General features: G+C 45.2%; 1 protein-coding gene across 1 annotated transcript; it reads right to left on the bottom strand.

Moving 5' to 3' along the window:
• Positions 1–3,795: 3,795 nt before the first annotated feature.
• On the bottom strand, positions 3,796–4,440 carry CLDN34 (claudin 34). The gene has a single exon (XM_090045657.1). The coding sequence runs from the start codon at positions 4,438–4,440 to the stop codon at positions 3,796–3,798; it is 645 nt and encodes a 214-aa protein (XP_089901783.1).
• Positions 4,441–11,259: the final 6,819 nt, after the last annotated feature.

The raw sequence follows: 11,259 nt of genomic DNA on the forward strand, positions 1-11,259 counted from the left end.
ACAAACATTAAACAATGAAAACTTAAGACAGATGAGCCAATCACAAGCCACAATTCACAAAAAGCTCAGAAAAATAAACAGGACTGGACATGAGCATAAACCAAGACAAGGAGGAGACCATTTTTAGACATGCTGGAACCTATAGCTCATTGCTGAGTTCAGTAGAAATATTAAAGTTTACACTGTAGTTGAGATAGCTTCATTAATTAATTAAGAACAAGGGTTTCAATGTCCACCAATACCAAACTCTTAAACTTAATGAACACACATCCTTTTTCCAAAATTTCGGGTGAAAAGCCTGGCCTCATTGAAGCCAATGGAAGTCAGTACTTCATTTAACAGTTTCAGTTATGGGAAGAATTGAAAATCTTGACACCATATGGTATTTGACTAGAGACATACACATTAACGTATATAAAAGGGCAGTAACACTAGTGTTGCTATTACTGTATTTACTCAAATATAAACAATCCTGATCATAAGGTGACACCTCAATAATTAGATTCTATATAGGGAAAATTTATAAATTGGTTAAAATTTTCCGGGTAGAGAATCTAATTATTGGCAGTTTGCCTTGAATTTACCCCCTTCCCACTGCTGCAGCAGGAAAAATAAACCTGGGCTAGGGTTAGGTTCCACACTTGCCCTCTGCCTCCTCATCTTCTTCTCCCTGCAGCCCCTTCCCCTCAGTCCTTAGTGTCAGACTGCTTTCCCTGAGCACATGAAAGTGAGGAGCAAATCTGAAAACACTGATTTTGAAATAAACATGCCTATTTGTGTATAGACATATTACTATGGATACTCATACTTAGTTCATCCAGAATTGATGCATTTTAGCTTTTTAAAAGCTTTTAGAACAGGTACCGCAAACATACAGTTGCCAGGCAGGCAGGGGGCACCCTGCTAAGGCAATGTGGCTGGCGCAGGACTCCTGACAGTGGCAGCACTGAGCCTTCCAACCCCACTCCACTCTCCCACACTGGGTTTCTCCTGCAGAGCTGCAGAGGCCCTCAGGGGCAAGGCAGGAGGGCAGGGAGCCTAGATCCCCTCAGTGGGCAGCCCACAACTTTCCCTGCCCCAGACACAAATTGCGGGGGGCATGTGTTCCCCATACTCCCCTCCCCGGGAGTGCATGCAGTGGTAGGGAGCAAGCCTCCCCACCGACCCCCCAGATAAGCCACCCATGGTTCCCTCTTCTCCACACCTTCCCCTTTCCGCTGCCTGGCCCTTGTGGCTAGAGACAGCAGTTACACATAAACCAGTTTAAGTGATCAGAAATTAGAACACTGCACTCAACACAGTTTGCATTAGAGTTTATTTTTACTTTTCAAGTTCTAAGATATTTTTCATCAGGTGTTCATGTTTTACTGACTGCATGAAAAACAATGCACATGTTAGTGAATGGGACATGGGCAGTTGGGGAAGGTCACCTGATCATCCGGCAAAGGCCAGGGACAGGGTTCACAGGGAGCCAGGAGTCAAGTAATCCCAGAGTCAAGACCAGAATTCCAGGTAAACCAGGTTCCTAAACCAAAGTTAGGAGGAGCCAGGACTCAGAGTCAGAGATCCAGTGACAAGGCGAGGAAGCACACAGGGGTCAGGAGTAATCACCAGGGCCTTTGCCCAGACAATGTACGATTGACTAGCATCAGCTTTTGAAAGCTGGAGCAGATGTGGTCTTATGGAATTGGTTCCTTTGATTTCTCAGTTAGGACTGGCTGAGCCCAGGGAACTGCTTAAAGCTTGTTGTAGGTGGGACCCATTTCCCTGCAGCTTTGGGTTAGGCTACCCTGATTATTCATTTGGGCCCTGAGCCTTGATTGTAGCTCATCACAGCACATAGATGAACATAGTTTCCTTTGTTATATTTACAATGAAATAAATACAACTCTGTTGGTTAGAACATTTAACAGTAGATGAGACGAGGAACTACAAAATCACCTTGTATATCTGTTTCACCTCCAATTTTCAATTTCATGCAACCTCCATCTATAAGTCCTTTATAGAGTCAAATACTATTATAGCATAAATAATAAATAATTGCAGACAGTGAATGAAACTGAAAGTTTGAGACAAGGGAGGTATACTACTATAGGAGAAACAAAATAGAAAGAAAAAAGTATGCTGTAGAGATACCACCAATAAAGATAATACCAGGTAGTGTTTAAGTTACAGAGCAGAAGGCTTTGCTGACTAGAACAGCAGGATGGTAAAGTGGTACCAGAAAAAATCCTGTTTCTAGCAGTAGAGGAGATGGACATTAAGTTCCTAGGACAGGCTAAGCCAGACAAAGAACCTAATTCTTTCCTACTTAAAACCTAGCCTAATGAATTCAGTGATGTTTGCATGCTTAAAACTGAGGCAGACCTTGCCAAATAGAGGTAACATCTAGAAGAAACTTGAAGCAACAGGGAGGCAGGAAGCTTAGGCAGGGTGGGAAAGGTGGATACTGTTACACTTTTTCCTTGAAGGAGGATATAGGAAGGTTTGCAAAAGGTTGGATTTGCATTTGTCATTTTTACTTTTCTACCTAGGAAATGTGGAGTGAGATGCAAAGCAGAGCTACTTCCCCCCCATAATAACCACCATCAGGAAGAACTGGTCTGTTGGCATTCTATGTCTTTTACTGTTGACTGCATGAGTGTTTTACAAAATGCGGGGTAATTAAAACTGTGAACTCACAGTCCCTGGACTGTTGCAACAGTTATTTGAAAATTCAGTGCTCCTCTTGGGTTTTCGCTCAATAATAGTTCTCTTCCTATTCTACTTAGCCATTCATCCCAAGCCCTGATTTCTTCCACGCATCTTTGATTTATTATCAGGTTTTGGACAGTTTTCTTTATGTTTTTTCCTTTAGCTTTGTTGAGTTAGGATGATTTCAGGCTACCGAGACTTTTGTATTCCAGTTCCTGAAGGAAGAAGACTGATGTGGCCATCAGAGAAATTTTAGTACCATAATAGTAACTGAAGTTTCCTTCTTTTGCATTCCGTTTGGTGTCAGTGAAGTCAATGTGCAAGAAGCACATCTTTTCAGACTGTTTTGATCAGCTGTTTTCACACAGAGTTTGGCACAAAGTTGCTTCCAGGTGCACACATGCAGCAATGTATGGTCATGCAAATAAATAAACAGAAAACTGCAGCTATAGAAATGCACTCCACAGAGAAAGAAGACCAAGTACTAAGATCCCTTTGGGACAATGCATTGGAGACTCATTTGATACAACTGTAATGGTATTCAAATTGAGTTTGACTTCCTGGTGAATTAGAATTCTTGCCATGTGACAGAATGCACGGGTAGTTATAAAACTTTCCTGTGCTGGAGACTTTCACTCTTAAAAGACGTGTAGTTTCACAAAGTGCCTTATGATGACAGGAGATAATTTAGTGGGCCAACACCAGCTATTTGTACATATTAAACATTTCACTATTTCACTATTTTTAAAAATAAATTAATCTAATATAAAGTTCACACAGACAGAAGATAATACATTGTAAGATGCTCTGAGCCTTTCTGGATAGTGTGGGATATCTATCTAATAAAATATTAGATAGATAGATAGATAGATGAAAATATTAGATTGCTCAATCTAATATTTTTGTTTTATACTGGTTGAAAATAGATAAGCATTCACATCGCATCAACCATCAGTACCTGGTCCACACCAAGGAAATAATGATCCTTCTAGTGAACCAAATTCTGCAAACTTTTTGAGGAATCCTGGTGTCATTGCCACTGACCACCCATCTTCTATTTATAATATCCCCTTGTTTTATGAAGTATTCACCTTTCTTCTATCAAGACTCCTCTCTAATGTTTGCAGTCACAGGAAATCTGTAGGAGAGAGAAAAAGTCCCACTCATCATTAGCAGGATGGCAGATATGATCCCAACAGGAATAGCAGCACCAACTTCCTGTGCCTCTGGGCTAGAAGGCATGTAGTAAGAAGGAGGAAATGGGATACTCTGGTTATGTGTGACAGCATAGAAATTCCAGCTCACTGGAACTAAAACACAAAGACTAGCAACTATGTACAAGAATCCACCTGCTAGAAAAAAACTGGAGATTTTACTTTTGTAAACTATTCCCATATAAATATTCCTCAGAGCAATTACAGTAAAGCCCAGTGCTAGTGCGCCTATGACCATGGCAGTCAGCAAGAGGCCCTGAGCAACATAAATTTCATGGGGAATGAAGGCCTCAGAATTGTTGAATTTATGGCAGAACTGTTCTTTAAGACCAGGGGAGATGTGGAGGTAACTGATAAAGCAGACTTTCCAAATTCCTACCCATGCAACACCAGAGGTGATGATGGTGGTGTTGTTCACGTGCCACACTCTCCATTCCACAAGTCCCATTGAAATTGTGCATAAGATCCAGCCTACTGTACCAAAAGCAAAGCCAGCTAGTTGCAGGTGAGAACTGCTGACCAAGGAGGTCATGGTCTGGAGGTCTTCAACAAACGTCACAATTCTGTTGCAGGCATATTAGTCGAATACAATGATTGCACAGGCACTGAAAAAAAAACAGTATACAGTTACAAAAGTGATAATTCATGTCTGTACTTGTGTACGAGGGTGTAGACATATGAGGAAGGACTTATACTGAAGGATGATGCTAATCACCTTTTCATAACTGGTACATTGTTTTAAAGTTAACATATGAAGCAGAATAGCACCTAGATCAGTGGTTCTCCACTGGGATGCCACAAGATTTTTTGAAGGGTGCCACAAGGTGTGAGTAGATAATCAAGGTGTGAGGCTTAAGCTCTTTCCTTCTAGGCTATTACCCAAACCCCCACTTGGGGGCCTCTACAAAGAAGTAATTATTCACTCCTCCCAGCTCAGCTGCTCTTCTCCACACCTTCCCCTTTCCGCTGCCTGGCCCTTGTGGCTAGAGACAGCAGTTACACATAAACCAGTTTAAGTGATCAGAAATTGGTTTAAACCTGTAACAGAACAAAAGTTCAGTGCAAGTAAACCAGTTTCAAAAGGGCCAAAACTGGTTTAACACAAACCTGGTTAAATGTAGTACCAGACGGAACTGATTTGGGTCAAACTGGTTTATGCAACTTCTATCCCAGACCTCTTCCTGGTTTAAGTTAAATCAGAGTCCCTCAGCATCCAAGATGCTTTGCAGCCCTGGGCAGGGCTGTGTTGACTGCTTCAGAGTGCAGGGCTGGCCCCTCCCCTCTCCTCTCTACCCTGAGCAGGGGCCAGGGCATGGCCAGATGGATGGCCTCCTGAGGCAAAGAGAGCAGGAAGGGGATTTATTCCTTCACCCCGCCCATTGTGTAACCATGACTCCTGTCAGTCATTCCCTCCTCCTCACTCCAATGGCACAGAAGGGAGCATAGCTAGAGCCAACTGGCATAATCACTGTCATCCACCTGCCTCGCCAGTGGCTGGGGCTGCAGGCCTGAGTCAAACTGCCCTGTGAATGCGCCTGAGTGTGGAGGCAGAGGACCAGCTCAGGCTCGGCATCCGGGGCTGGGTCCTTCCTAACGGGATGCAGCTCAGGCTGGGCCTGCACAGCTCCCTGTGCTTAAGCTGGCTGGGGCTGCCATCGAGTGCCAGCCAGCTGGGAAGGACCCTGTGGGGCCAGCCCACAGAAGCAGGGCCCACAGCTGTGGCTGTGTGATAGCCCGACCCAGCAGCATGGGCGAGGGCTAGCTGGGAAGCAGGTTTCCTGGGCCAGCTCAGAGGTGCCAATGGACCGGCTGCCACACCCTTGCCCTGTGTATCACTCAGGGCTGCGGGCACACAACCAGCTGTGGGTTGGCCAGTGTGTGGGGGGCGCTGTTCTGCCCTCCTTGCCTCCAGCTGGCACTGCCATGGCTGTGCCACAACATGCCTCTCTGGTTGGTGTGGGACAGTGGGAAGCTTCAGCCCCATGGCTTCTGCCCACACATGGAGCTCCAACTCCAGCTCCTGGATGTCTTGGGAGGTGTGCTGTGTGGTGTGACAGGAACAGGAGCCACAGCTGGAGGTGGGGGGAGAAAAACTGAGCCCAGTGGCTTTTGCCCAGTGCATGGAGCTCTGGCTGCAGCCCCTGGACACCATCCAAAATGTCTGGGAGATGGAACTCCATGCACTGGGCAGAAGCTTCAGAGCTGAAGCTTCCTGCCCTCCCACCCCACCCAGAGAGGCACATTGCTGCACAGCCGCAGCAGTACCACTTGGAGGCTAGGCGGGCAGAACAGCCCCCAGCCCTGACCAACCCACAGCTGATTGTGTGCCCACAGCCTTGGGTGCCACACAGAGCAGGGGTGTGGCAGCAGCTGTCAGGCTCATGGTCCGTCGGTGCCTCTGAGCTGGCCCATCCCTCCCACCCCAACTCAGAGCAGCACAGTATGGCTGTGGCAGCAGCAGTGGTAGATGGTGGCAAGAGGAGCAGAATGGCCCTTCTTGCTTCAGCCAGCCTGCAGCTGGTTGTGTGCCTGCAGCTCCAGGTGCTGCACAGGACAGGAAGTGTGGCAGTGGCTGCCAGACTCAGGGCCCATCAGCACCTCTGAGCTGGTCAGGGAAGCCCACTCCTCAGCCAGCCCCTGCCCATGCTGCTGGTCTGGGCTGTCATGCAGCTGCAGCAGGCTGGGAAGAGCCCTTCCCCAGTGGGCTGACCCTGCAGGGCCCTTCCCAGCCAACTGGGACATGACAGCCCACCCAGCTTGTGCACAGGGAGCAATCTGGCCACGTAGCCCCATGGCCCCAGCTCAGGCTGCCCCTCAGCCTTTGTCCTCAGCACCATCTGCAAGCTGGCTGGGCTAAGCCGCACAGCCCAGCTGCAGCTGTAGTTGCACCCCCAGCCCTGGATGGATAATAGAGCCATGCCAGCCAGCTCTGGCCAAGCCCCCTGCCACCTGAGCAAGAGGAGGAGGGAAATTTGGGCAGAACCTGACTGGAGTCCCATATTTGCCCTGAGACAGGGAGTTTAATCCCTACCCCCTGCCCCGCTTTGCCTGAGGCACTACTCCAGACAGTGTCTGGCCTTGGGGACAAGCCTGGCAAGGGCTGCTTCCCCACTATTTCTCCAGGCACAGCCTGGCTGGGGAATCTACAGGCCATGTTGGGGGTTTGAACCCTTCCACAATAACCCTGTGGAGGCCTGGCCATGCCCTCCAGATCAGCTTCCCTCCAGGCTTGCAGCTGCTGCAAAGGGAAGGGAGGACTGCTCTAGCATCCCCTGGCTTCTAGCCTGAGCCAAAGCAGGCATGTGCCTGCATTTCCAGAACTAAACATGAACATCTGGTACACTTGCAAATCAGTTCAAACTTAGCAGGTTAGACTATATCCAGCCCAGCAGGCCATTCTTTGCAGCTTGCAGGGCCCCTAAAAAATTAATACAGGAAACCCTCAGTATTTGTGGGTTCAGCGTTTGCAGTTTCAAATATTTGCGAATGCTGAAACCACATTTTAAATACACTTTAAACACTTACCGGAGTTCCTCAGGAGCTCCATGCTTGCTTCTACCAGGCTCCCATCTCCGCCGCTGGAGCTGTGCCCCAGCCATTGGTCATACTGCATTCATGAATAGAGTGCCCTATTCACGGATTTCACCATTTGCGGGGATCACAGGAATGTATCCCCTGAGAATGGCAAGGGTCGCCGGTTATTAATATTAATTTGTTCCTGGCTGCCTGTCAAAGCTGACAGGAGCCAGGTGCAGTAGGACCCAGGGGGAGCCCTCAGCAGGACTAAGCAGCCCAGCCCTGTCCCAACCCCAGCCTTTTCACTCTTTTCTTGCCCCTGCCTGCTCCAGCACCATGTGGCTCCCAGTTGCATCAATAAGCTGGGGAGCATGGAGCCATGCTGGTACATATGTATGTGTGTGCATGTGCATGCATGCAGGCAGGGGTAGAGAGAGAGAGAGAGAGAGAGAGAGAGAGAGTGTGTGTGGAGACAGGGGCAGGCTGTATGTGTGTGTGTTCATAGGGTGAGTCTCACATGCATACTCCAACATACACATGCACCCCCCCCTTGCACTGCCATACACACAAACTCCCATACCCACACCCCCTCACACACTCCAGTGACCCCCCCACACACATAGCCCCCACAAACTTATATGCATCCCCCACAATATACAAGAGTAAGACTTTATTTTAAGCTATTGTGCAATCACCTCTGTGTATACTACATAAATACATGTAAATCAGGGCAAATATATTTTTTGAAATCAAATTAATGAATGTTGTAGAGTTTCACTTTTTAGAATATAATTTAGTATTTTTCCGGTTCCAAGATGGCAACACTCTTTGCTGAAAGAAGTACTTTTGCGGGCAAGGGGAGGGACTTCTGGTGTCAAAGGTCAGGGGTTAGGGGGCAGGACTTCTGGTCACAAGATGGCAATCAGGGGCAGAGCACCTGGCACGGGTCAGGGCTACCCATGTGACCCTTAACAGCTTGCCAAAACTTTGTAAGTGGCCCTCCACCCAAAATAATTGCCCGTTCCTGCCCTAGTCTGTGTGAGACTGTAAGTACTGTAATAAATGGATTAGCTTTTGAAATGGGGTACCATTCACTTCACAAATGTTATGGAGGGGTGCCTTGAGACTAAACAGGTTAAGAATCACAGACTTAAATTTTCTTTCAATACACTCCCTTGTGCTGTGGTGTCAACAGTCTCACATTGGCAAGTATTACTTATAAGGCAAAAAAGAAAAGCTTCAGGTCTCTCCTTGGATTACTTCCTGACTGCTATTTTTAACTACAAAGTTCCAAGACTCAGAACTGGAAGGTTTTATGCATCTTTACATGTCATAATCCATCATGTCATCTACTGCTTTTATAATAATAGCTAGGATATATTTAAATTAGTACTGAGAGTTTGATCTGAAAAAAAAACTGAGCAGAGTTCTTCACTCACAAAAACAAGTGCATCTACAGTGATGCCTTTGAATGCTAACAAATCAATACCTTTTTATTTCCTTAACTTTTTTAGTATTTAGCATGCCTAGTGATATTTAATTATCTACTGTTCCTTCCAGAAAGTGAATCTGTGGAAATCTTATAAAAATTCATGAGTCAGGCCCTGTACCCAATAATATATAATAGACCCAAACAAAGACTTCCCTTTTCAATGTACGTTATATACTTACTTCAGCACCAAAGCTGATATGAGAGAAAAGAACAGGGCTAAGATACTTTCTCTAGCTACCAGTCAAATTGTCAGTCTTCAGTTTGATTATTCCAGCTTTCCACTGTATTTCTTCATTTTAAACAGAACTTAGGATGTCCATTTACTGTAGAAGAAAAAGATAACCCCGATTATTGCAAAAGAACTTACTTTAGAAAATCTCCCTATGTTTTTACTGACTCCAAATGTTGTAACCTAATAAAGGTTCTTCTATCTGGGTATTTGAACATCTATTTTAGAGAAATCAGTAGTATTCTTCATTCCTTATAAATTAGAGGGTGTTGTCAGACCTGACCTCATTATCAGGAGCAGCTTAGTTTTATCAAAGTGAAAAGTACAAACACTTTTGGTCTGGGCAATGAAATACAAGTAAATTGATATTGATTGCCTTTGTCTTATGTGGGCCACCTGACAGAACCAGAGGTCTATGGACACTTGGTACTAAGATGTGACAAGAAAAAGAACAAAACACTGAAAGCAATTGATGTTAGACAATTGGTTGGCTAAAAAAAGGGAAATAAAAAAATGTTTTGATTTGGTATTTTTCTGTCACAAAGATAATCTGACTTGAAATTATTGACACAACCATTTATTTTTAAGGGAAGGATGGTTTGAGTTCTGGGGATAAGAATGACTTTAGCCACAGATATCCTCCATTAATACCAACAATATAACCCCCATATTGCTTTAATAAAGTATTTTAAAATTCAACTTTCTTGTTTTAACCTCATTTGGTTAGTTTCATCATTATCTGAAATTTTTTACTCCAGGGGCTAACATTTATCATATCAAATATCAGCATTCTAACACAAATCTTCAGACTTTCTTTTTTTTTTTTAAATCACTTGTTTCTTGGTTTGGATAGTAAATATTTTTTCCCCTTAGGTATTCTAGCAGAGCTGAAACATGAGGGAGTCCAGTCTTGAGAAGTTAGCTAGGTTTACCTGAGGTGGATTCCATAGATTTCATAGACATTTGGGCTGGAAGGGATCCTGGAGGATCATCAAGTCCAGCCCCCTGCCCCAGGGGCAGGGATTCAGCAGGGGTCATAGGATCCCAGCAAGATAAACATCCAATTTACTCTTGAAGGTGTTCAGTGTAGGTGCTTGAACCGTCTATTCCAAAACTTGGGTGCTCGGACAGTGAAGAAGTTCTTTCTTATGTCCAGCCTGAACCGGTCACAGTGGAGTTCGTAACTCTTCAATCTTGTCATCCCTTGGGGCACTCTGGTGAACAGACGTTACCCCAGATCCTGATGAGCACCCCTGATAAATTTATAGATGGCCACCAGATCTCCCCTGAGCCTGCGCTTTTCCAGGCTGAAGAGCCCCATTGCTCTCAGCCTCTCATCATAAGGTCTGTTTTCCCGACCTCTGATCATGAACGTGGTTCTCCTCTGCGCCCTCTCAAGCTTCTTCACATCCCTTTTGAGTTGCGGAGTCCAAAACTGGACACAGTATTCCAGCTGTGGCCTCACTAAGGCCGAGTACAGCGGGAGAATGACGTCTTGGGATCTGTTTGAGAAGCATCTATGGATGCAAACCAGCATTTTGCTCCCTTTACTAGCCGCAGCATCACACTGAAGGCTCATATTCATTTTGTGGTCAACCATGATAAGAGCTGGTTAGCAAAAATCATCACTAAAAAAGCTTTCATCCAATAAAGCAATGCAACTTCATTTTTCAAGACTATTGCATTAACACAAATAGTCATTATTTGTCCAGTTAAAATATAATTGACCTGTAGAGGGCACTTCACTTCAAGATTTCACAAGCTAGCTTAATGACTCAGCAGACTTGTCTTGCAGGAAACACAAATAATGAAATGCTGTACTGTACTGCATTTCACTAATGCTACTACCAGTTTGGGATTTGTCAGGCTATTAAAAAATTATGCAACAAAGTTCTGACAGAGCACTCAGACCAGCATAAAAGCAGCACGCAAACAAAGCAGCACCCTGTACAATTCATCCACCTCAAGTGCCTCATATCATGGGCCAGCTTTAACCCCAGTATATGCAGAAACTAGTTTCATAAGCTTCAATGCGAGATCATATAATCATAGAAAATGAGAGTTGGAAGGGACCTTAGGAGGTCATCTAGTCCAACCCCTGCTCAAAGGACTAT

The sequence above is a fragment of the Crocodylus siamensis genome, chromosome 1, assembly GCF_052110815.1.
Source record: "Crocodylus siamensis isolate JL-2025a chromosome 1, ASM5211081v1, whole genome shotgun sequence".
NCBI classification, from domain to species: Eukaryota; Metazoa; Chordata; order Crocodylia; family Crocodylidae; genus Crocodylus; species Crocodylus siamensis.

Bases quoted from the DNA above. Each gene is read 5' to 3' on its own strand.
- CLDN34 (XM_090045657.1), bottom strand. From the start codon at position 4,440: ATGACCTCCTTGGTCAGCAGTTCTCACCTGCAACTAGCTGGCTTTGCT.